The 22030-nt window shown below is 36.0% G+C and overlaps 3 protein-coding genes and 1 long non-coding RNA gene across 4 annotated transcripts in view; 1 reads left to right on the top strand and 3 right to left on the bottom strand.

Annotated features, from left to right (window-relative positions):
* Positions 1-928: 928 nt before the first annotated feature.
* On the bottom strand, positions 929-2484 carry LOC104882107 (uncharacterized). The gene is made up of 2 exons (XM_010664091.3): positions 1194-2484; positions 929-1086 (listed from the first exon to the last, which is right to left on the bottom strand). The coding sequence occupies exons 1-2, from the start codon at positions 1948-1950 to the stop codon at positions 1058-1060; spliced, it is 786 nt and encodes a 261-aa protein (XP_010662393.1). The 5' UTR covers positions 1951-2484; the 3' UTR covers positions 929-1057.
* Positions 2485-5500: 3016 nt separating this feature from the next.
* On the bottom strand, positions 5501-6680 carry LOC109124199 (uncharacterized). The gene is made up of 4 exons (XR_002032113.2): positions 6641-6680; positions 6441-6515; positions 6134-6234; positions 5501-5875 (listed from the first exon to the last, which is right to left on the bottom strand). It is a non-coding gene; the product is annotated as an uncharacterized LOC109124199 (long non-coding RNA).
* Positions 6681-7869: 1189 nt separating this feature from the next.
* On the top strand, positions 7870-9252 carry LOC100267954 (receptor-like protein EIX2). Its single transcript, XM_059743374.1, has 3 exons — positions 7870-8530; positions 8633-8881; positions 8939-9252. The coding sequence occupies exons 1-3, from the start codon at positions 7870-7872 to the stop codon at positions 9250-9252; spliced, it is 1224 nt and encodes a 407-aa protein (XP_059599357.1).
* A 1298-nt stretch (positions 9253-10550) lies between these two features.
* LOC100262804 (mitochondrial intermediate peptidase, mitochondrial) overlaps positions 10551-22030 on the bottom strand; it is a 28399-nt gene continuing 16919 nt past the window's right edge. The window contains exons 12-17 of the mRNA XM_002265551.4: positions 21619-21735; positions 13856-13981; positions 13708-13775; positions 12205-12340; positions 11927-12092; positions 10551-11217 (exon numbers count right to left, since the gene is read on the bottom strand). Of these exons, the coding sequence (XP_002265587.3) occupies positions 10949-11217; positions 11927-12092; positions 12205-12340; positions 13708-13775; positions 13856-13981; positions 21619-21735 (882 nt within the window). The 3' untranslated portion in view covers positions 10551-10948. The remainder of the gene's footprint in view (positions 11218-11926; positions 12093-12204; positions 12341-13707; positions 13776-13855; positions 13982-21618; positions 21736-22030) is intronic.

Genomic DNA, 22030 nt, shown 5'->3' with positions numbered 1-22030 from the left:
AATATGAAAATGCTTTAAACTGGGCTTTCGACCCGTCCAAAGCTCATAAGGCGTTTTAGCAGCCGCTTTAGTTGGCACCCGATTGAGGATATAAGCTGCCGTTTTGAGTGCTTCACCCCAGAGTTTTTCGGGTAAAGTAGAATGACTAATCATACTCCTTACCATGTCCTTAAGGGTTCGGTTTCGTCTTTCTGCTACACCATTCATGCTAGGTGATCCTGGCATGGTGTATTGAGGGACGATCCCACATTCCTCTAGGTATTTAGCAAATGGTCCTGGATGTTGTTCACCTAATCCGTCATATCTACCATAGTATTCACCACCACGGTCAGATCTGACGCTCTTTATTCTTTTGTTGAGTTGTAACTCAACTTCTGCTTTAAATGTTTTGAACACGTCCAATGATTGTGATTTCTCATGTATAAGAAATAGGTAGCCATATCTTGAGTAGTCGTCTATGAATGTTATAAAGTACTGTTGACCATTCCAAGATGCCGTAGGGTATGGTCCACAGATATCTGTATGAATTAATTCTAAGACGTCTGTAGCTCTATTGGCACCTAATTTCTTTGTTTTGGTCTGTTTTCCTTTAATACACTCAACACAAATATCAAAATCTGAAAAGTTAAGTGAATCCAAAATCCCATCGGACACAAGTCGCTCAACTCTAGATTTAGAGATATGACCTAGGCGTTTTTGCCACAATGAGGCCAAATTATCTTTATTCAATTTACGTTTTGTACCTCGTGATTCCACATGCAAGGTTTCATTATAGGACGGAACAGTTTCCAACAAATATAGATTATCATAAACATTAAGTAAACCGGTTCCTACAGCATTTGAATTAATAGATAATGTAAATTTATTGTTTCCAAATGAACAACAATAACCTGATTTGTCCAAAACAGAAACTGAAATGAAATTCCGTCTGAAAGACGGTACAATAAAAGTATCTATTAAATCCAAAAAATAACCAGATTTCAATAATAATCTAAAGTGCCCTATTGCCTCTACTTCTACCGACTGACCGTCTCCGACATAGATGCATCTTTCAGCATCACTTGGTTTTCGGTAACTCAGGCAACCCTGCATAGAAACACAAATGTGAGTAGTAGCACCAGAATCTAACCACCATGTGTTTCTAGATACTGAAGCTAAATTAACTTCAGAACATACCAAAGTAAGAAACATACCTTTCTTAACACGCCAAGCAGCATACTTGGTACATTCCTTCTTAGTATGTCCAGGCTTATTACAGAAGAAACATGTTACCTCAACTTTCTGTTTCTTTTGTTCTGGACCATTAGAAGCAGCAACCTTATTATCCTTATTCTTTCGTTTGCCCTTATCCTTCGAAGTGCTAGCCAGATGAGCACTTTCGGTCTTGTCTTGCTTCAATCTCTCTTCCTCTTGCACACAGAATGAAATGAGCTCATTAAGAGTCCATTTATCCTTTTGACAGTTATAACTGACCTTGAATTGATTAAATTGTGCAGGAAGAGAGATGAGAACCAAATGCACGAGTAAATCATCAGATAACTCGAGTTTCAAAGCCTTAAGTTTTGAAGCAAGATGAGACATCTCCATGATGTACTCCCGAACATTACCCTTGCCTTTATACTTCATTGAAATCAAGCTTGCTAAAAGCGTGCTCGTTTCAGCCTTATCGTTTTTGGCAAAACGCTTCTGAATTTCCGCAAGGAAGTCACTGGCATTAGTAACCTCATCGGTTACCGCACCCCTGAAAGCTTCTGGAATGCCGCGCTTCATGATCATAAGACTTAGCCTATTTGAACGTTCCCACTTACCCCAATAAACATCATCCTCTTGAGTACTTTGCTCATTGAGTTCATCGGGTTTGGGCATTCTCAAGGCTAAGTCTATATCCATGCAGCCTAAGAGAATCATCATATTCTCTTTCCAGTCCTTAAAATTAGTCCCATTTAACATAGGGACATTATTGATGTTGGCAGATATAGAAGTGGTTGATATAAAAGCTGAATCGAGAACAAAATAAAATGAATCAAATAAACCATCATGCTCACATAAAATAAGCAATTAAACACATAATCTTTAAATTTAAAAGCAAATTATGACATTTCAAGATACCTAGCACAACATTAATATCAAGTCTTTGGACAGTAATATTAATTGTAAGTGGTACTCTTGTTGTAGTGATCAAACATTGATGATAAGTTATGTCAAATAATAAATCTATCTTTGGATTGATTTATTATTCACATTAAGTTACCTTTATAATCATCACATATTTATCACCACAAGTATGTATGCAATTTGACCAAATATTAACTTTCCTTTGGGCCAGTCAATACCCGCATGAATCACATACACACAAATATCTAACACCCCGAACAGACTAATCTACACGGAAGATGTCACTTTGGTGATTTTCCGCTTTAATTAGCCTATTTAAAAATGCTAGATCAATAACTTAAATATTAATATCATAAAATGCTATTAAATAACAATAATAATAATAATAATAATAATAATAGTAATAATAATAAAAAAAATTTATCAACTCAATATTTCATAAATCTTAATCCATTGACATATATATATTAAAATAATAACTCAAAGAATTAATCAAGGAGTAGGCTCTGATACCACTTGTTAGTATTCAACCAAGATGAATACCCTGATTTCATATATACTGGAATAGTTAACTGGGTGAATACCCTAACTACATATGTACTGGAATATTTAATAGGGTGAATACCCTAACTACATATGTACTGGAATATTTAACAGGGTGAATACCCTAACTACATATGTACTGAAATATTTAACAAGGTGAATACCTTAATTTATATATACACTGGAATCTCCTGATTAAAAACAATGAGTAGAAAAATAATAGCGGAAGCATACCTGAATCCATTGAAGGAGAAACCTTATAGAAAAAAAAACCCTTTGAGATGGTCTTCCAATTCTAGCCACTAGATTCTGTGTCAATTTCTCTCTGAGAGGATTTTCAGAAATTGGAATGCGTAGTCGTAGAATGGGGACCATAACCCTATTTATAAACTGCTAGGGCAGTTTTAATTTTATCACAATTATATTTCTGCCCCTCATAGAAATAATAATTGTCTAATGGTATCTACACAATAATCTCATGACAATTATACCCTTAAGCCAATTAATCAATTATTAATTAGATCACTATATTTAGGCTTAATTAAATGATAGCACACACATTTTAATTATTTACATGTGTGGCCCAAATTATAGATTAATTACAAAAATTAATCTAACAGTATTTTCTAAAATCACTATCAAACAGGCTCTTTATTAAAGTGTGTGTCAATGTTAATTTTTTTCCTTTTTCTTTTTATGCCCGGTTTCTCAATGGAATTTACAATTTAGGTGGATTTAACTTCATTTAATAAAGATTAAATTAATGTGATTATGTAGAGTTAAGAATTTAATATTTGTAAGTTGAATTAACAAAAATAATAAATGGCAATGTTGATATATTTTTCAACTTTAAATGATAAATTAAATTTAAGTAATTTATTTAATAATATAAAAGTTTAAAAAGGTAAAATTTAATTGAGGGGAATTATAAGCTTAAATAGGTGGATTTTAGGGATATGAAAATATGAAATAAATTATTTAGGGATATTATAAAATAATTGCTTGTAATGGACTTCAACATTTTTTCCTTTTCTCAAACTAGTTAAAAAATATTAAAATAAAAATTTTTTGTAGTATAGCACCTTCTTAAAGCACTTCCAAGTAAAAATTTAACTCTAAATTAAACTCCTGTTTATTTATTAAAAAAAAAAATCATGCATAAACCTACTCAAAGATGATAATGTTGAGGGTGTAGGACTCGTCTCAAAAAATAGGATACGAGAACTTTTTATATTTATCCCATCTCAAATGTTGATTTTTTTTTAGTTATATTTTAGGTTCAATTGGGCTCAATGATTTTTTCATTAATGATGATAAATATTTATTTACAAATAGATTTGAGTTCTATTATAATCTGAACTCTATCTCCTACTATAATTCAAACTAATAATAAATACATAAATATTAATAATTAAATTAAGGATAAATGTTGAAATTATTTATTTTCTTTATTAATAATTAGATATGTCATTTTTCAATCAAATATCTCCAACAGCTAGTAGAAGGGAAGGATTCTAATTGCTTAGGATAAATATGGAAGCCCACGTGAAGTGGAAAAAAGCTTCACTGGTCTCAAATAATTCTTTGCTTTTGTGAAGATTTGTTACACGTGAAGATACGGAGGAGGATTACCCAGACTGCATGGAGTGCTTTGAAGGCAAGGAAAAGAGAGAGCGCCTAATGAGAGAGAAAGCTCTCAAGAGGCCTTTTCTGGAGGAAGATCATCAACAACCCAGAAACATGAATAGGAGGAATGGAACGTTAGTGATTGAAGAAAGGGGTGAAGAAGACAAAGTACCGGAGAAATACGACGGAGAAGAACCTGATAAACTGAGCATAGAGGAAGAAGAAGAGCCTCGGAGGCGGAGGAAAAATGATCTCGAAACTCTTATGGAATTCTTACATGATGAGTTGGACATGCGGTGGAAACTCAGGATGGAGCAGATCGGAGTTCGCCATGAAGAACAGGAACACCAGAGTTTGGATCAGCGTGGAATCAGGGATGATGAAGAAGAGGAGCCATGGACATTGAATGAGGGAGATATTCTCGCAGATTTGAAGGAGATGGGTAAAAGCAATTCTGAGAGGAAACCAAGCAGCACGCAGATTGGAGAAGAGAAACCCTGGAGATCGAATAGGAGGAGACAGAGGTTGGCGATCGAAATCAGCGATGATCAAGAATTCGAGCCGAGGAACGATGAAGAGTTCAACCCGAGTGATGAAGACAAGAAACCCAAGAAGAAGAACAAAGTGAATAATAATAATAATGAGAAGCAGAAGGCGGTGGCTCCTCCGGCGGAGTGGCTCCGACTGTGGAGGTGGGGAAGGAGACCATGGTCTGTGTGGGAATAAAAACTACTTTTATTTACGAAAATTATTTTTGATAAAATTAAAATAATATAATGTAAGCATAAATTTCCTTGGGAGATTTGTTGAAGTATCAGTTTTTGTAGCGGGGCTGGCATTCATGCTCTTGGAGACCTTTGTCTTGGAGACCTTTGGCATGTTGATTGATTCTTGATGAATAATCAGTTTTTAATTTCCATGTTTTCAGTTTTTTTTTTTTTTTCCCTTCAATTAGTCAATTTTATTTTCCTGGGAAAAAGAAAGAAAATCTTTAATTGAACTACATATTCATCCATGGCTATTCATGTCTTTCCTGTTTGATGCATGCATAATGGTCTGTATGCACATAGCCGTGCAAGTTAGACAATATAATGCCTCTTAAAGCCCAAACATGAATCTGATTTGTCCAAGGCCCAGCCCAATATTCAACCCAGGAAGGCTGACCCAGTGCTTGGTCCATGCAAATGCCCAATCTCAAAAAGCTGGGAAGAAAATCTAAGAAAATAGAAAATGAGGTTAATATATTGAGAAGGATGTTGAAATCAATATATACACAAATGCCTGGAGACCAATCTATAGCTTTTATTAAAGCTTGAAAGATTATGAGAACAAAATGAAAGATAAAATACAGGCTCATTGTAGAGAGGAAAAAGAAAGAAGAAAGAAGAAAGCAGAATTAGCAAGACGACTGTGTATTAACTCCTTCGGAGAAGGCGATGATAGGAGGTTAGCGTTCCTTGCGGAGAAACAATGGAGTGTTGTGTGTGTGAATGTAAATACCTAATTCATGAATTTTCTGCAGTTTGGAGCTTTACACAAACAGGGGACCTTGCATTCGTCCGGCTCATCGGGATCAAACAAGTAGTCATACCTGCAAACACAACCCCATACATGGTTTATCACAGCACTCTAAACATGTTTATCTGAAGTCTGAATTTGTTTGAAATCTAAACAAGAATTGAGAAAAATCTCACCCAAGCTTCAAATTTGCTTTTTGTGTTCAAACAAAATATCTGCAAAAGGACTTCAAAACATACCATTTTTCTCTTGTTTAATTGTCTATGAAAATTCCATTAAATGACACAAAGCACATGCACTGAGAGAGACAGAGACAGAGATAGATGCATACGTTAGCTCATCGCCAGCAGCGACATTGGTCTTAGCAATAAGAACAATCCTGCTCTCATCGTCACCCACACTCATGATCCTCGCATAGCAATTGGGGGCACACTGTTTCATAGAAACATAATTTGGATTAATGAAAAATGCATATAAATTAAAGCAGCAAGGCAGATTCAGTTTAAGTCTGGGGAATCCATTGTCCTATTATTTTTTCAACTGTCAAGCTGCCAGGAAATGTTCAGGTAGTTGGAACTATTGGAGGAGGGACACAAACCTAAACAAAAAACTGTCTGATGTGGATAAGAATGACTTACTGAGTGGTTGATTAGGCGGGCAATGTTTCCTTTATCTGTAGCATCGACTACCACTTCTTCACTGATCTTAAAGAGCTGCAAACACAACAATATCAATTTATTTTAATGCTCTAAAGAAATAAGAGGAAATGCAAAAGTTTTGGTTGTTTTTGGTGGTCTTTTTAGAACACAAAGAAAGTCGAGAAGAGAAAGATTCTCACTTAGCAGTCTTTTCCTTCTAATTGGTAGCGCACCTCCCTTAGATCTGCAATACTGCGCCTCACTTGTTCACCTCGATATTCTTAATCTCTCTCGTGCAGGTTTTTACGGTCCCATTCCCCATCAGCTGGGAAATCTATCCCGCTTGCATTATCTTGACATTAGCGGTGGACGTAGAAGTGACCAGTGTGGAGGACCGTCTAGTTCTTATTCGAGTATCAAGGATATTGAATGGATTTCTGGCCTCACGTCGCTAAAATTCCTTGATATAAGTGGAGTTTCTCTAAGCGAGGCATCTAATTGGTCACAGGTACTGAATAAGCTCCATTCTTTGTCTGTGCTGCACTTGCATTCTTGTGAACTTTATACCATCGGTTCTCTTCCACATGTTAACTTTTCTTCTCTTACAATCCTTGATCTTTCATGTAACAATCTCATTTCTTCAAAGTTTGATTGGTTTTCAGATCTGTCTTCCCTTGTTACTCTTGATCTAAGTCACAACAAATTTCATGGTCCAATTCCCAGAGGTCTTGGCAACATGACTTCTCTCAGATTCCTAGATCTCTCTTTTAATGGATTTACTTCCGACATTCCACTTTGGCTGTATCATATACCAGCCATTGAAAGACTTGATCTTTCAGTCAACAATTTTCAAGGTAAAGTACCAAGTGGGATTGAAAACCTTACTTCACTCACAAGATTAGACTTATCAGATGATGCCCTCGAAGGAGAAATACTTCCATCCTTGGGAAGTCTTTGCAATTTCCAACTTCTAAATTCGTCATATAACAAACATGGGAGAAGTCTAGAGTTTTTATATTTAGGATGGAACAAATTTTCAGGTCATTTGCCAGATCAACTTGGCCAATGTAAAAGTTTATTTCATCTTTCCATTCCTGGAAATTCATTCTATGGTCCACTTCCTATGTCAATAGGAGGATTGTCATCCCTAAGTAATTTGGATATTTCTGGAAATTCTTTGGAGGGTGTTGTCACTGAATAGCATTTTGCCACTCTAACAAAACTACATGATTTAAGGGCATATTCCAACAGGTTGACTTTGCAAGTAGGCTCCAACTGGATTCCTCCCTTTCAACTCATGTCAGTAAACTTGAAATCTTGGCATCTAGGGCCTCAATTTCCTGCATGGCTTCAAACACAGAAGAATTTGGAATATGTAAATATATCCAACACAGGAATATCAGATTTCATCCCTGATTGGTTTGGGAACATGTGTGATGGCATGGACGCATTCCCCCCATTCAGTACGTGTGTTATAGATCTATCTCACAACCAACTTAAAGGCAGAATTCCAAGTTTACTCTTTGGAGAGTATATCTATCTTGGTTCAAACAGTTTGACAGGCCCACCACCCCAATTGTCTTCGAGTGCCATTGAAGTAGATCTTTCCAATAATTTATTGAAAGGATCGCTTTCACCCTTGATATGCAGAAGAATTGATGGAGAAAATTCATTGGTAATATTGGATCTATCAGGAAACCTTCTGTCAGGAGAACTTCCTGACTGTTGGGAGAATTGGAAAGGATTGGCATTGTTAAATTTGGGGGACAATGAGTTTACAGGACCTGTACCTACCTCCATGGGTTCTCTAAGGCACCTCTTCTCTTTGCACTTGCACAACAACTACCTCTCGGGAATGTTTCCATCTTTGGAAAATTGTACCCATTTAATGATTATAGACCTTAGTGAGAATGGATTCTCCGGAAGTGTGCCAATGTGGATAGGAAACAATCTATACAATCTTGTGGTTCTAGCCCTTAGTTCGAATAACTTCAATGGCAGCATTCCTTTAGAACTCTGCCACCTTGATTATCTTCAAATCTTAGACCTTGGAAACAATGGTCTCTCGGGCAATATACCAAGATGCTTTGGTAACTTTAGTGCCATGATCAAACAACCAAGTTCAACTAACACCTTCTCGTATTAGGGAAGGAATGGGACATTCATTACATTTGAAACATTCATACCCACAGCATGGTTGGCTGTAAAAAGGATAAGGAATGAGTATAACTATACTCTTGGCCTCCTAACTGGCATAGACCTCTCAAGCAATAAGTTATCTGGTGAGATTCCTGAAGAAGTAACAGCCCTCCACAGTTTGATATTCTTGAACCTCTCTGAAAATCATCTTGAAGGAAAAATTCCAATAGAGATTGGATCCATGAAATCATTGGAGTCTCTCGATCTCTCCATGAACAAGCTTTCTGGCGTTATTCCTCAAAGTATCTCAAGTATATCATTTTTGGGTTACTTAAACTTGTCTTTCAACAACTTGTCAGGCAAAATCCCATCAGGCACCCAAATCCAAGGCTTCAGTCCTCTTAGCTTCATTGGCAATCATGAGCTCTACGGGCCTCCACTTACCAATACTCGCAGTGAAGAAGTTATAGCAGAAGGGACACAAGACCAGACTGATGAAGACGACAGTGGATGGATTGATATTAAGTGGTTCTATGCCAGCATGCCATTGGGATTCGCTGTGGGTTTTTGGGCGGTTTTGGGGCCATTAGCAGTCAACAGAGCTTGGAACTATGCTTATTTTAAATTCATGGATGACATGATCATCAACAAATTTTTGGGATGGTGTTTGTAGTAGTAAATAATTGCAATATAATGAATAGTAGACTGTGTTTCCTCAATCCATTTTTAGCTATAATTCAAGCCATGTAGCTCCTGTTGAACTTAATCAAGACATCCTTCCACTTGTTTTTCTCTTCACAATTGTCTTACAGTTCCACTCAATGGGCTTTAAGTAGTAGAAATAATGCACTATAGGCTTGTTCCCAAGATCACACCCGATCCATATAGCATGGGGCCGAATGTGAGTGAGGGTAGTCAAGCCTCCGGGTGAAAAAAAAAAGGCTAATCATTTACAAGTGAAAATATATAAATATAGGTCTTCTTTTTAGGTATTTAATATAATAAAATTAAAAATTCACAATAAACTCTATTTAATTTACTTATAAGAACTATTATTTTATTAAAGGTTAATAAAAAAATAGATAAGATTTTTTTTTTTATTGAAATTTTTACTCTATAATTTATGTTTATTGATTTTTTTATTATATATTATTTAAAAATATTTGGCTAAAAAAATAGAAAAAAAATAGTGAACAAATCCATAAACATTTTGAGAGAAATAAATTTAATTTGTTAACAAATATACTTTCTCAAGCTTTTCTTAATTTTTTTTAGGAAATTATTTAAAATTTTCCTAAACACTATTCTTTTTCTTTTCTTTTTTATCACTTTCCTTGATGATAATGATTTTCCATAATATTTTTTCTCTTTTTCTAACATTTTTTGAGAACCTAACATACTCTAAATAATTTTTATTAAAAAAATATATTATAATGAAGCAGAATAAATAATTCACCATTTTTTTTATTATTATTTCCTATTTATGAGTTATTTTTAGGGTAAAGTTAAATTATGTTTGATCATACATCAACATATAATACATTTGCTATTTATAAGATTAAAAAAAAAAAAAAAAAACCCAAAGATTTCCTATGAGTTATGATATCGTAAGGAAGTGAGTGTCAAATATTTTAAGGCTTTTGGAAGTGTTGCATCCTTGAAGATAGTTTGATTCAAAATCTAATATTGGAATTTTCCTAGGTTATTCTTCCAAAAGCAATACTGAAGTAGTCTATGCAACTTTGAATGTGATCATACATTATTTTGGGACCTACTTCTAGGGATCCTGGTGATGATAATGTTGTCAACTTGAATATTTAGGTTGAGAAGAGATACTTAGATAAATTAGATGAGATTTCACTTCGGTGTAAACAGAACTTCTGATTTTTTTCTAGTGCATGACAGGTTAAGAAATCACATTAATGGCCTCTTCTCATGTGCTAAGAACTACATTTGCCTCAATCAAATCCCTACAACAATGAGAATGAGATCTGTTTCCATCATAATAAAGAATAGAAATGAGCTCTTCTTTGTTTTTCAGTGACTTAGGATCAGCTTTACAAGTTTCCAATTGGCAAAATCAGACCTGCTTACCAATAAATAAAATAAACAAATAAATCCCAAGTAATATATTTTCCCCAAAATGCAGACAGCAGTGGTCTGCTCTGTTCCCAATACCATCTAGCATACCAATAAAACTACATTCTAAAAATTTACTCAAGATGTTAGCAGACCTTCTGCAGTTCCTGCTTCTTTCCGAGCTGCAACTGCTCCTCACTTCAGATTTGTATTTATGCTTTCTCCCAACAGAAGTGGCTGTTCTTTCTCCCTAATCCTGTTATTCTCTTTTTCCCACCTGTTTCAATTGGTTACAAGACGACATGCTCTTGCCCACACTCCTCAAGCTTCAGTTCATCACAAAGGCTAGTGAGGTCAGGGACTATCCCTCCATCACGGGACTGGAGAATTCCATCCCCAACTAGATCAGTCAATAAATCAGCAGGGTCTTTGGCTCCCCCATGCTCCAAGAATTTTGTCCGAAGAGCTGTTCCTGTGGCTAAGGATAGTGGATCCTCCTGGCATAGCTTTTGCCATATGGTGGCAGCAAAACATTTGGCATACAAGTAACTATAGTAACCTACACACACGAAACATGGGTTATCTTACTAAAAGCAATGGACTAGTAAATGCAACTCTGAAGTTTTTTTTTTTTTAAAAAAAAGGGAAATACAAACCATATTGCATATATATAATGTCAAAATGGTGAGAAGTAGGTTACATGTAATGTTTTAAATACCAGCACTGGCTGGGATAAAGTCACTGCTCATTGGAGGTTATTCGCCAGAACTAAATAAAAAGCAGTCTTACCAGGTCAATGCACAATCTAGAGGACAAAGTGATGTTCATACAGTTCTTGCTTAATTTTTAAGCCTGGGTTTTGTGGAAGTGGAGAGGAAGATGAGTGCAGATCCTTAAGGTTATGTTTGGTTCTCGGAAAGTTTAAAGGAAAATGCAAAGGAAAGAAAATAGAAAGGAAAAGTAAAAGGAAAGAAAAATCAAGGAAAAATAATAAAATAAATTTAACATTAATAAATTATTTTTATATACTACTTCAAACCCTTGTCACTAATTAAACTCTTCTATATAAAGATCAAATAATTTAAAAATATATAAGTTTCTTACTAGTTTTAAATTATATTTGACTTTCTTTTATATTTTTCATGGCAAAACCAAATATTAGAAAATTATTTTTCTTAGCATTTCTTTTTGGGAACCAAACATAACCTAAGAGAAATATAGAACCTTTTACGGTTTTCTAAGCATAATGGTCATAGTGGGAAGGATACCTGCACCATAATTAAGCAGGTGATTGAATCGGGTTTGCCAATGAGTACCCTCCACATGCTTCCAACTAGTATATTGTCTTTTCAGATCTGCAACAACAGACGTGGTATCTCTTTGTCGAGATAGTTCTTCCCCAAAAAGTGTTTGATCAATCAAGGCATAAAAGATCTGATAAATGATAAACAATCAAGAAAGGCATTGGTCGATACTAATGCTCCATCTGAAAAAATGATTAACTAAAGAGATTATTTGCTAATTCATTCAAGGCCCAACTATATACCTGACGTTGCAAGTCTGTTGCAGCAAACATCTTTCTGGCACCCTGCATTGACTCTACCAATTTCTCAGGTATTACTTCACCAGTTGAATAGTGTCTGGCAAATTTCCTCAGGACACGATAGTCCCATGCATAGTACCTAAGAAAATCACCAATCAATATTAGGATGCCATGACTCTGAGATGTCGCTGAAGAGGAGGGGCTTAAGATGATAATGCAGGTAGTGAGGATGTAATACTCATGAAGTTGAGGTTCAGATTAGTATTAGTTCATGCATGTGTGTGGGTGTATGGGTGTGTGTCTGTGTGTGCCTATATTTGCATGTTTGCATGTGTTTCTCTCCATCAGTGGCTTCAGAATAGAAACTGAAGATCTGTAAAACATGAGGCTGACAATTCGTGAAAGAGATGATCATATTCCCACAATTTGATTAGATATGAAATCTACAGTCTCTTTTCACAGTTTTAGAAAAGGTTTTTTACCTTTGGTTTGAATCCTTCATTTCAAGGAATTGGTTGGTCATGCAACAAGTATTATATATTTAGTCTTTGATGGACACAACAAACAATAAAACAATCAGAACAATCAATCCATCAAAACATAAATCATACGCAGACATATATACATGTGTATGATTTCACTGAATTTGAATGTATTGAAATGGCTAAATCTCAGCAAAACAAGTGGGATTTTGTACACAATATATATTCATAGGACATGTCAGGTGGCATGTCTGAATCGATTTTAGTGCTCTAGCTTTTTTCAGTTATTGTACTAAACAGAAAAAGCAAATTGACTGGAAGGAAGTCAAGCCCAATGGCGATTGAACATAAAATATGTTGTAGAAAAGTGCCAAAGAGATGAAACCCCAGTAGATGAAGAGTATACACAGAACAACCAAAGCAAACTTAAAAAGAACCCAGAAAAGGACAAACCAAAGAAACACACAACCTTCAAACTCCTCCAAGGCCCATCCAATCAATGATGTCCATCCCTCCAATTTCTTTTTGTTCCAAATATATGAAGACACAATTCAAAGAACATTAGAACAATGTTCTCCAAATACTTTTCTATGTTTCTATTTTCCTGTGAACTGTTTTTTGGAAAAAGAACCAAACAAGCTAAGAACCTTTTTTATTTCCAAAAACCAAAGAGATTTTTCACAAAAGAAAGGTCTAAACTACGTACAGAAGAGTTAAGACAGACCAAACAAATAAAACAGCAGAAGCTACCAATATCACATGGTAAGTGAAAGCAAGAACTCAGGAAAAGAGAATCCAGCTATGGAGCCAGCAGAGAGGCACATAATCCAAGAGAACAAGGCTCCACAAAACCATATCAATTTAATCCATTCTCCAATTATTTTTAATCCATGACTATATCATAGGAGGACAGGACAATTAAGTGTGTAACTGCTCAAATAGCAGCTAAAACCTATTCATACATTCATGCAGGTAATCCCAGAGTCGAGGGGGAAATCCTTTAGTTATAGCAGAAGTTACTCACTCAAATAGGTTCGAAGGTGTTTCAGCCAAATCAAGAACCACCCTTGTACCTGAAAAATGTTGGTAATCCTACAACAACAAAATATAAACTAAGAGGAGAAAGAAACAGTAACTTAGTTTTGCTTAGTACAAGAGCATTAATAGAATACCGTTCTTGAAAGCAAAGAATGAAGAGCATGTCCAAACTCATGAAAAAGAGTTTCTACTTCCCAATGGTTCAGCTTTGCAGAAGATGAACTGCGTGAACCGGCAAAATTACAAACAAGGGCTACAACCTGCAGTACCACCAAAAGATGGTAAGTCCAAAAGAACTAGATGCATAACCCACAAAGAAGTTTGAGAACAGTCTAATTAGCACAGTTACATTAATACAAGTAAAATAAAGCACATCTCCAGAAACATATAATAAACACATCCACCTTGACAGCAATTCACTAGAGACCTCACTCATTACTTTTACTATTAAGACATGACCAAATTACTCCAATCACAAAGGATCTGTTACATTATGTCATTTTTGTGAATCAGCACCATGTAAGGCCATTCCATTTGTAAAATCATAGCCACCATATCATCTTTTCTGACATTTCAACTGTTCCTTTCAGCCTTTCTCTTTTAAACATATATAAGCAATTTCCACCAACCTAAATTTCTAACAGACGTCCTCAAATGGCAGTCATCCCCAACATGCACTTTTTGACAGTAAGATCAGCACTCTCTCGACTGTTCATGTATTTTAAACAAGCTATTAAGTATCAATATAATCAGTTGTTTTCCAAATCAAAATTTAAAATTTTCCACCCTACACCAAATGCCACATTATTGCCTTCCATAATGATTTTGATACTTTTTTCCCCCTTTGAAGTTATCCTCCATATCTGTCAACAAAACTTGTACTTGGAACTCAGATGCCCAAACAACTTTTGCATAAATTGAGAAGCCGTGGTAACCTTCTTACCAAGGCCCCTGCTTTAACAAGGTTTTCCAGAAAACCTTCGAGGATATTTTGCAAATGAAACAAGGAATGTCGAGAAAATAAAGAAGAAAACAACCAGATAATCACATAATCATCACCATCATCAATAATCTGTTCATGGGCAGGAAAAGGGGAAAAAAGGAATAAAGAAAGAAAAAAAAAACATTGAAGATTAGATAATTATTCTAAATAGAAACAAAAGCCGCTAATTGATAGAATGTTACAAGATTAATGGAGGTCAATTTTGCCTCCAAGAAAACCTACCAAAAAACTGTCAAGCCTCTGTTTCCAGACCTCAACAAAGTTTGGAACCATTATGACATTGCAACCATGATAATCAACAGAATAGTTAAATTTTTTTTTATAGACTTGGGTTATGCCATCTTAATTCCAAAAGTACGTATGTTAGCCTAATAAGTTCAAAAGTTGTTTAGGTAAATATTATATCAAGTAATCAACTTATGTGAAGCTATAACAGTATAGAGCAGAGTCTCATGGTATCATGCACATAATGCCCAAAAGCAGGCTTAGGTTGGCTTCATGCTTGACAAACATATGTCCAAACTCCGAAAACAGCCCAAATAGAATTTTGGGCCCAAGCCAGCCCATTAAAGTATTGGCAAGAGTCCATACCAGGATAGATCAACCTATAGTCCTCCAAAGGTTACTTTAGCCATGACAGTGGTTCAATTTCAATGACAATCTAAAGATGAGTGTATGATTGTAATACATTGAGTGAGCATTTAAGCGATTAAACTTCAATGCTATAAGATGTGCGTGTGAAGATAGCCTATAAAAGATATGCAAAGAATAGATTTCTACACCTTGGACATCATAGCAAACGTGATGCTATAGCGAAGGAATTGTTGACTTAACCATCAACAAAGAGAGGGTTGAACTTAGAGGTAGATAAAAATTACATGATCAAGTTCTTTTTTAACATCAATGGAACACCTCACTGAGGAGAGAGAGAGAGAGAGAGAGAGGTGAAGAACCAAGAGTTTCCCAACATTGGGAGCATGGGAGAGAGAGAGAGAAAGATAGAGATAGATGGAGAATCAAGATCCAAGAGGATCTCCTAATATAGGGAGGGAAGGAGGAAGCAGAGGGGGGAGAAATGAAGAACCAAGAGTCTCCCAACATTGGGAGTGTGAGGGGGAGAGAGAGAGAGAGAAGAAAGTGTTGAGCTGTAAATAAAATAGAAGAATTATTTTCCTATTATGTTAGTTTCTTATTTCTGTAAATAGATAGTTTTGTTAGTTTCTTATTTTTGTAAATAGATAGTTTTATGATTTATGAATAAGTTAGTTTCCTATTATATCTCTTGTTTCCTATTTCTTCTCTTGTAATCTCCTATATAAACTGTGTGTATAATCAATCTAATAGACAGAATTTATTATTTTTCATCCCATATTTCATATCATGGTATCAGAGTTGTAGGTTTTTAAGACCCCGGCATCATTTTGGCCTTCATTGCCATTTCTGACCTTCATAGCTGGATTTTTTTTTTATTCACGTGTTCTTTTACCAGCCTTCATTGTTGCTAATTTTTTTGTTTCGCGATCTGCCTTAATTCTAAGAGATCAGGTTTTTTCGTGGAAGATGTTGGAAAATTCAGGTACACCTTCACTCTCTTTTTGCATAAATGTCTCACACAGAGTTTATGATGACTCTAGGATAATAGACTCCGGTGCCACAGACCATATGACCTCCAAATCTCAACTTTTCAATACCTATACCCCAAGCCCAAGTAACAAGAAAATTGTAGTGGCCAATGGCTCTTTAGCTACCATTGCAGGTTTCAGAGATATATACATCACACCTACCCTTATTCTTAAAAATGTCCTAAGGGCTGGTGAGGTTGTTCTGTTTTTGCGTTTTTAGCTTTGTGGCTGCTTTGTATACTTCTTGTATGTTTTGTCGCCTTCCGGCCTTTTTTAATATATTTTGCGCTCATTTATCAAAAAAAAAAAATACATCACACCTACCCTTATTCTTAAAAATGTCCTCCATGTACCAAAATTGTCGGCCAACCTTGTTTCCATTCAAAAGCTTACCCATGATCTTAAATGTTATGCTATTTTTTTCCCTTCTTATTGTGTTCTTCAGGAACAAGGCTCGGGGAGGAGGATTGGACTTGCTAAGGAAAGGAGCGGTCTTTACCACCTTGAATCATCTCAGAAAACTAGTAATAATTTGTCGTTGTCTTTTCTCAATTCCTCAAATAAAGATGTCATTTGGTTGTATCACTTACGTCTAGGTCATCCATCTTTTAGGGTTTTAAAGATCATGTTTCCTCATTTGTTCCAAGGATTAAATATTTCTGAGTTTCATTGCGAAACTTATGAATTGGCAAAACATACTCGTGTATCTTTTCCTATTAGCAATAAAAGAAGTTCTCATCCTTTTCATTTGATTCATAGTGACATATGGGGTCCTTCGACTATACCTAATGTTTCTGGGGCTCGTTGGTTCGTATCCTTAATTGATGACTGCACTCGGGTTACATGGATCTTTCTTCTTAAACAAAAATATGATGTTAGCATTGTTATACCTAATTTCCACTCAATGGTTCAAAACCAATTTGGGATTAAAATAAAAAGCTTTAGGACAGACAATGCTAGAGATTACTTCAACCAGACTTTGTCAGCCTATTTTCAATCACAGGGCATTCTCCATGACTCATCATGTGTTAACATACCCCAACAAAATGGGGTAGTCGAGAGGAAAAATGGGCATTTACTCAACACAACTCGAGCCTTACTCTTTCAAGGGAATGTTCCTAAGTCCTATTGGGGGGAAGTTGTTCTTACTGCCACATACATGATAAATAGAATTCCCTCACAAGTGTTAGACAACAAAAGCCCCGTAGAGATACTTAAGAGTTTCTATCCACACTTCAAAACCTCAAATGGGCTCACTCCTAGGGTATTTGGGTGCACTGCATTTGTTCATGTCCACAGCCCACATAAAGATAAGCTAGACCCTCGAGCCATAAAATGTGTCTTCCTTAGTTACTCATCCACTCAAAAAGGATACAAGTGTTACAATCCCTCAGCCAGAAAATTTTACATCTCTGCAGATGTCACCTTCACAGAAAATAAACTTTTTTTCCCCAAGTCCTCTCATCAGGGGGATATTTCAATGATGGAAGATAGTCCTTATGAGTCCTTTGAACCTCTTGACCTTCCTCATGTCTCAACCCATGGTGATGAAGAACTTGAGTCATCCGAACCTGAGTCATCCGAGTCAATCACACTTGAGTCACCCAATTTTACCACTGAACCAGTGTCATCCCCTGTTCCAATCAGTGTCACTCGCAATTTTCCACAAGTTCCTAAGGTGTATTCAAGGGAAAAGGTCATTCCAGAACAAAAGCAGGTCCAAGAATCCAACTCAGACCCTGGGAATGAGATCACGGTAAGATCAAACCCACCTTTACATACACAACCTGGTGAAACTTCCACTGACTCAACAGACAACCTAGACCTAGACCTTCCTATTACTGTTAGAAAAGGCACCAAAGAATGCACTAACCGACCACTCTATCCACTATCACACTATGTGTCTCTTAAGCACCTATCACCAGCCCACAAGAATTTTATTGTGAGTCTAAACACCACTATCATCCCTAACACTGTTTCTGAGGCATTGACAAAAAGGGAATGGAAGGATGCTATGAGAGAGGAGATGAGTGCATTAGAAAAAAATATAACATGGGAGATTGTTGAAAGACCGAAAGGGAAAAACATTGTTGATTGCAAGTGGATTTTCACACTGAAATATAAGGTTGATGGATCTCTTGAGAGACATAAAGCAAGATTGGTAGCCAAAGGGTACACTCAAACTTATGGAGTTGATTATCAGGAGACTTTTGCTCCAGTTGCAAAAATGATTACTGTAAGAATCCTGCTGTCACTGGCTGCCCACTACAATTGGCAACTCCTACAGTATGATGTTAAGAATGCATTTCTTCATGGTGATTTAGATGAAGAGATTTACATGAACATCCCACTGGTATTTGAGGGAAACACAGGTAACAAGGTGTGCAAGCTGAAAAGAGGCTCTTTATGGGCTAAAACAATCTCCTAGGGCTTGGTTTGGAAGATTTGCAAAAGTCATGAAAGAGTTTAGGTACAAACAAAGTCAAGGTGACCACACTCTCTTCATTAAGCACTCAGCTTTAGGGGGAGTAACTGCTCTTCTAGTCTATGTTGACGACATTATAGTAACTGGAAATGATGAGAGAGAAAAGCATGAATTGAAGCAGAGATTAACAACAGAGTTTGAGATGAAGGAACTAGGGAAACTGAAGTACTTCCTCGGTATTGAGGTGGCATATTCCACACAAAGGATCTTCATCTCTCAACAAAAGTATGTGACTAATTTATTGGCAAAAACAGGGAAGATTGGGTGTAAACCAGTCTCTACCCCAATGGATCCAAACCACAAGTTGGGAGAAGCTAAAGAAGAACCAGTGGTGGATAAAAGAATGTACCAGAGGCTGGTTGGTAGGCTCATATACGTTGCTCACACTCGGCCAAACATCGCCTACTCGGTGAGCGTGATCAGTCAATTCATGCATGATCCAAGAGAACCTCATCTTCAAGCTGCTTACAGGGTGTTGCATTACTTGAAAGGCAATCCCGGGAAAGGAATTTTGTTCAAGAAGAACAATACTCTTGCTCTAGAAGCATACACCGACGCTGACTATGCAGGTTCCCTAGTGGATCGAAGATCAACTACAGGGTATTGTACTTTTCTTGGAGGTAATTTGATAACATAGAGAAGTAAAAAGCAGAATGTGGTAGCAAGGTCGTCTACAGAATCAGAGTTTAGGGTCATTGCTCAAGGGTTGTGTGAACTACTTTGGCTGAAAATTATTCTAGATGATTTGAGAATCAAGTGGGATGGTCCTATGAAGCACTATTGTGACAACAAGTCAACTATCAATATTGCTCATAACCCTATACAACACGATAAGACAAAACATATTGAGATTGATAGGCATTTTATCAAAAAAAAATTGGAGGAAGGAGTAGTGTGTATGTCTTATGTTCCATCAGAACATCAATTAGATGATATCCTAACAAAAGGGCAGAACAGTTCAATGTTTCACGATCTTGTATTCAAGCTGGGAATGAAAGACATCTATTCCTTAGCTTGAGGGGGAGTGTTGAGTTGTAAATAAAATAGGAGAATTATTTTCCTATTATGTTAATTTCCTATTTCTGTAAATAGATAGTTTTGTTAGTTTCCTATTTTTGTAAATAGATAGTTTTGTTAGTTTCCTATTTCTATAATAGATAGTTTTATGATTTAGGAATAAGTTAGTTTCCTATTATATCTCTTGTTTCCTATTTCTTCTCTTATAATCTCCTATATAAATTGTGTGTATAATCAATCTAATAGACAGAATTTATTATTTTTCATCCCATATTTCGTGTCAGAAAGAGATGGAGAATCAAGATCCAAGAGGATCTCCTAATAAAGGGAGGCAGGGAGGGAAGGCACAAGGAGCCAAGGGGGAGAGAGATGGAGAACCAAGAGGATCTCCCAACAAAGGGAGGCAGGGAGATAGAGAATGGAGAACCAAGAGACAAACACACACACAGATGGAGAACCATGAGAGAGAGAGAGAGAAAGATAGACAACCAAGAAGATCTCCTAACATCTATTACGTTCTTTGTCCAAAACAAGTTCAAATCCACACACTTCCAATGTTTTTGCATGCAAGGTAGGTTTAAGTTGGTTCAAAAATGATGATTCAAGTTGTGTTGCACCTACAATAACTAGTTTCAATGTAATCACCATGATCCAAGTCATGGAGCAAGTTTGGGTAGCTACAACAATGGTGATATACAATGTTATGGAATTGCAACAATTTCAAATTCACTAGTGGCAAAAGAATGCTATGATTTCACTAGGTTATCAGGAAGATCAAGTTAATCCTCTCTATTTGGTATCTATTCTTAATTAGTTGACTTTATCTCAGGCCAACTTTGGCATGGACAGATCTCTTGGCAAATGACCCACACAAAGCACTTGGATTGCAATTATGCGGTTGTTACTTCATTTTTTTTTCTTCTTTTTTTTATAAGCAAGTTCTTGTCCCCATTGGGACTTCAACTTGGAACCTCCCACAAACCTTCACCAACCCTTTACCACTTGAGCTAAGCCTCAAGGGCAGTCATGTGGTTGTTACTTTAATTTTCTCCAATTTTTTTTTCCTTGAACAATATTCCAGTTGCCATTAGAATAAAAGAAACAAATTGATTTATAGGAGAATCCAGAAAGAAATTTGATTTTCAATTTTAATTTCCTTATACAGGAGTTAAGTAGTGAGTTTCATTACTACAAGTACTCTCATGAAAGAACTTCAAAAATCAAGAAGTTGCAATAATCAAAATAAACATCTCATGCTCACCTTTTTTCAATCACCAAGAGAAACAACAGTTCACATTCATATCAAAATTACATAAAATAGATCTAATTGCCGCTTTCTTTATTCCAACTCCTTTTTATAAGTAGGATTGATTGGGCCCAATCAAAACAGTATCAAACATCAATACTATAACTTCTATAGGTACCTCCCAATGTTACAGTAAAGTATCTATTAGATCAGTACTCATCAGGTAAGCATGATGGCTTGGGAAATAGGAATGGAGCATACCCCTCCAACCAAGAGCCCTTGAGGGAAGCCATTAGGAAAGATCAGACCCAATTTACAGTCCAGTTTTCTTCTTATCTTATGAAAATGTTCATGCTAAACTAAAGGAAACATGTGCCACAAATAAAAATAATGGAAAAAAAATTGATTTTCAAATCTATTGAATTGCAGAAGGAAATTAAAAGCCAGCAAAGTAATCAAGTACCACACATTATCATAGTTGAAGTGCAAAGAAACACGAGTAGCACTGAAAATATATTACATACAGGAAGTTGGTATTCTGTTTCAGACAGCCGTCGCCCTCCTTTAATGGCAAAATGAGCACAACCTGGATACTTGTCCTTCCTTGAGCATAAATCAAGGTAAAGATACCCCAAATCACCCTGGAATAAAAGAATAATGCCTCAATCAAGGATGAATATTATTAAGGATAGTAGATCTAAATTAACGACAGCTGTCTAGGCATTAACTCAAGTCCATTTCTGGAATATAATTATATTTAAGAAGAAAGCGGTCACGTGTGAAGTTGGAATAGCAGAATTAGAGCTGTTATGACCAGGGCAGAAGTTGAAAATGACAAGTTATAAAGCACCATAAAAAATCAGAAGTGACAACATAAAATAGTGAACTCTTTCATTCTACAAATTATTTTTGGTAGGGCATAAAATCAGTAAGAAA

The sequence above is a fragment of the Vitis vinifera genome, chromosome 16, assembly GCF_030704535.1.
Source record: "Vitis vinifera cultivar Pinot Noir 40024 chromosome 16, ASM3070453v1".
NCBI classification, from domain to species: domain Eukaryota; kingdom Viridiplantae; phylum Streptophyta; class Magnoliopsida; order Vitales; family Vitaceae; genus Vitis; species Vitis vinifera.
Note: the sequence above shows the minus strand (reverse complement) of the source record. Positions and strands in the feature narration are given on the sequence as shown.

Bases quoted from the DNA above. Each gene is read 5' to 3' on its own strand.
- LOC104882107 (XM_010664091.3), bottom strand. From the start codon at position 1,950: ATGTTAAATGGGACTAATTTTAAGGACTGGAAAGAGAATATGATGATT. The intron at 1,087-1,193 runs GTATGTTTCTTA...GTTTCTATGCAG, and splicing joins TGCTTGGCGTGTTAAGAAAG to GGTTGCCTGAGTTACCGAAA.
- LOC100267954 (XM_059743374.1), top strand. From the start codon at position 7,870: ATGTGTGATGGCATGGACGCATTCCCCCCATTCAGTACGTGTGTTATA. The intron at 8,531-8,632 runs GTAACTTTAGTG...TCATACCCACAG, and splicing joins CAATATACCAAGATGCTTTG to CATGGTTGGCTGTAAAAAGG. The intron at 8,882-8,938 runs GTATCTCAAGTA...ACAACTTGTCAG, and splicing joins TTCTGGCGTTATTCCTCAAA to GCAAAATCCCATCAGGCACC.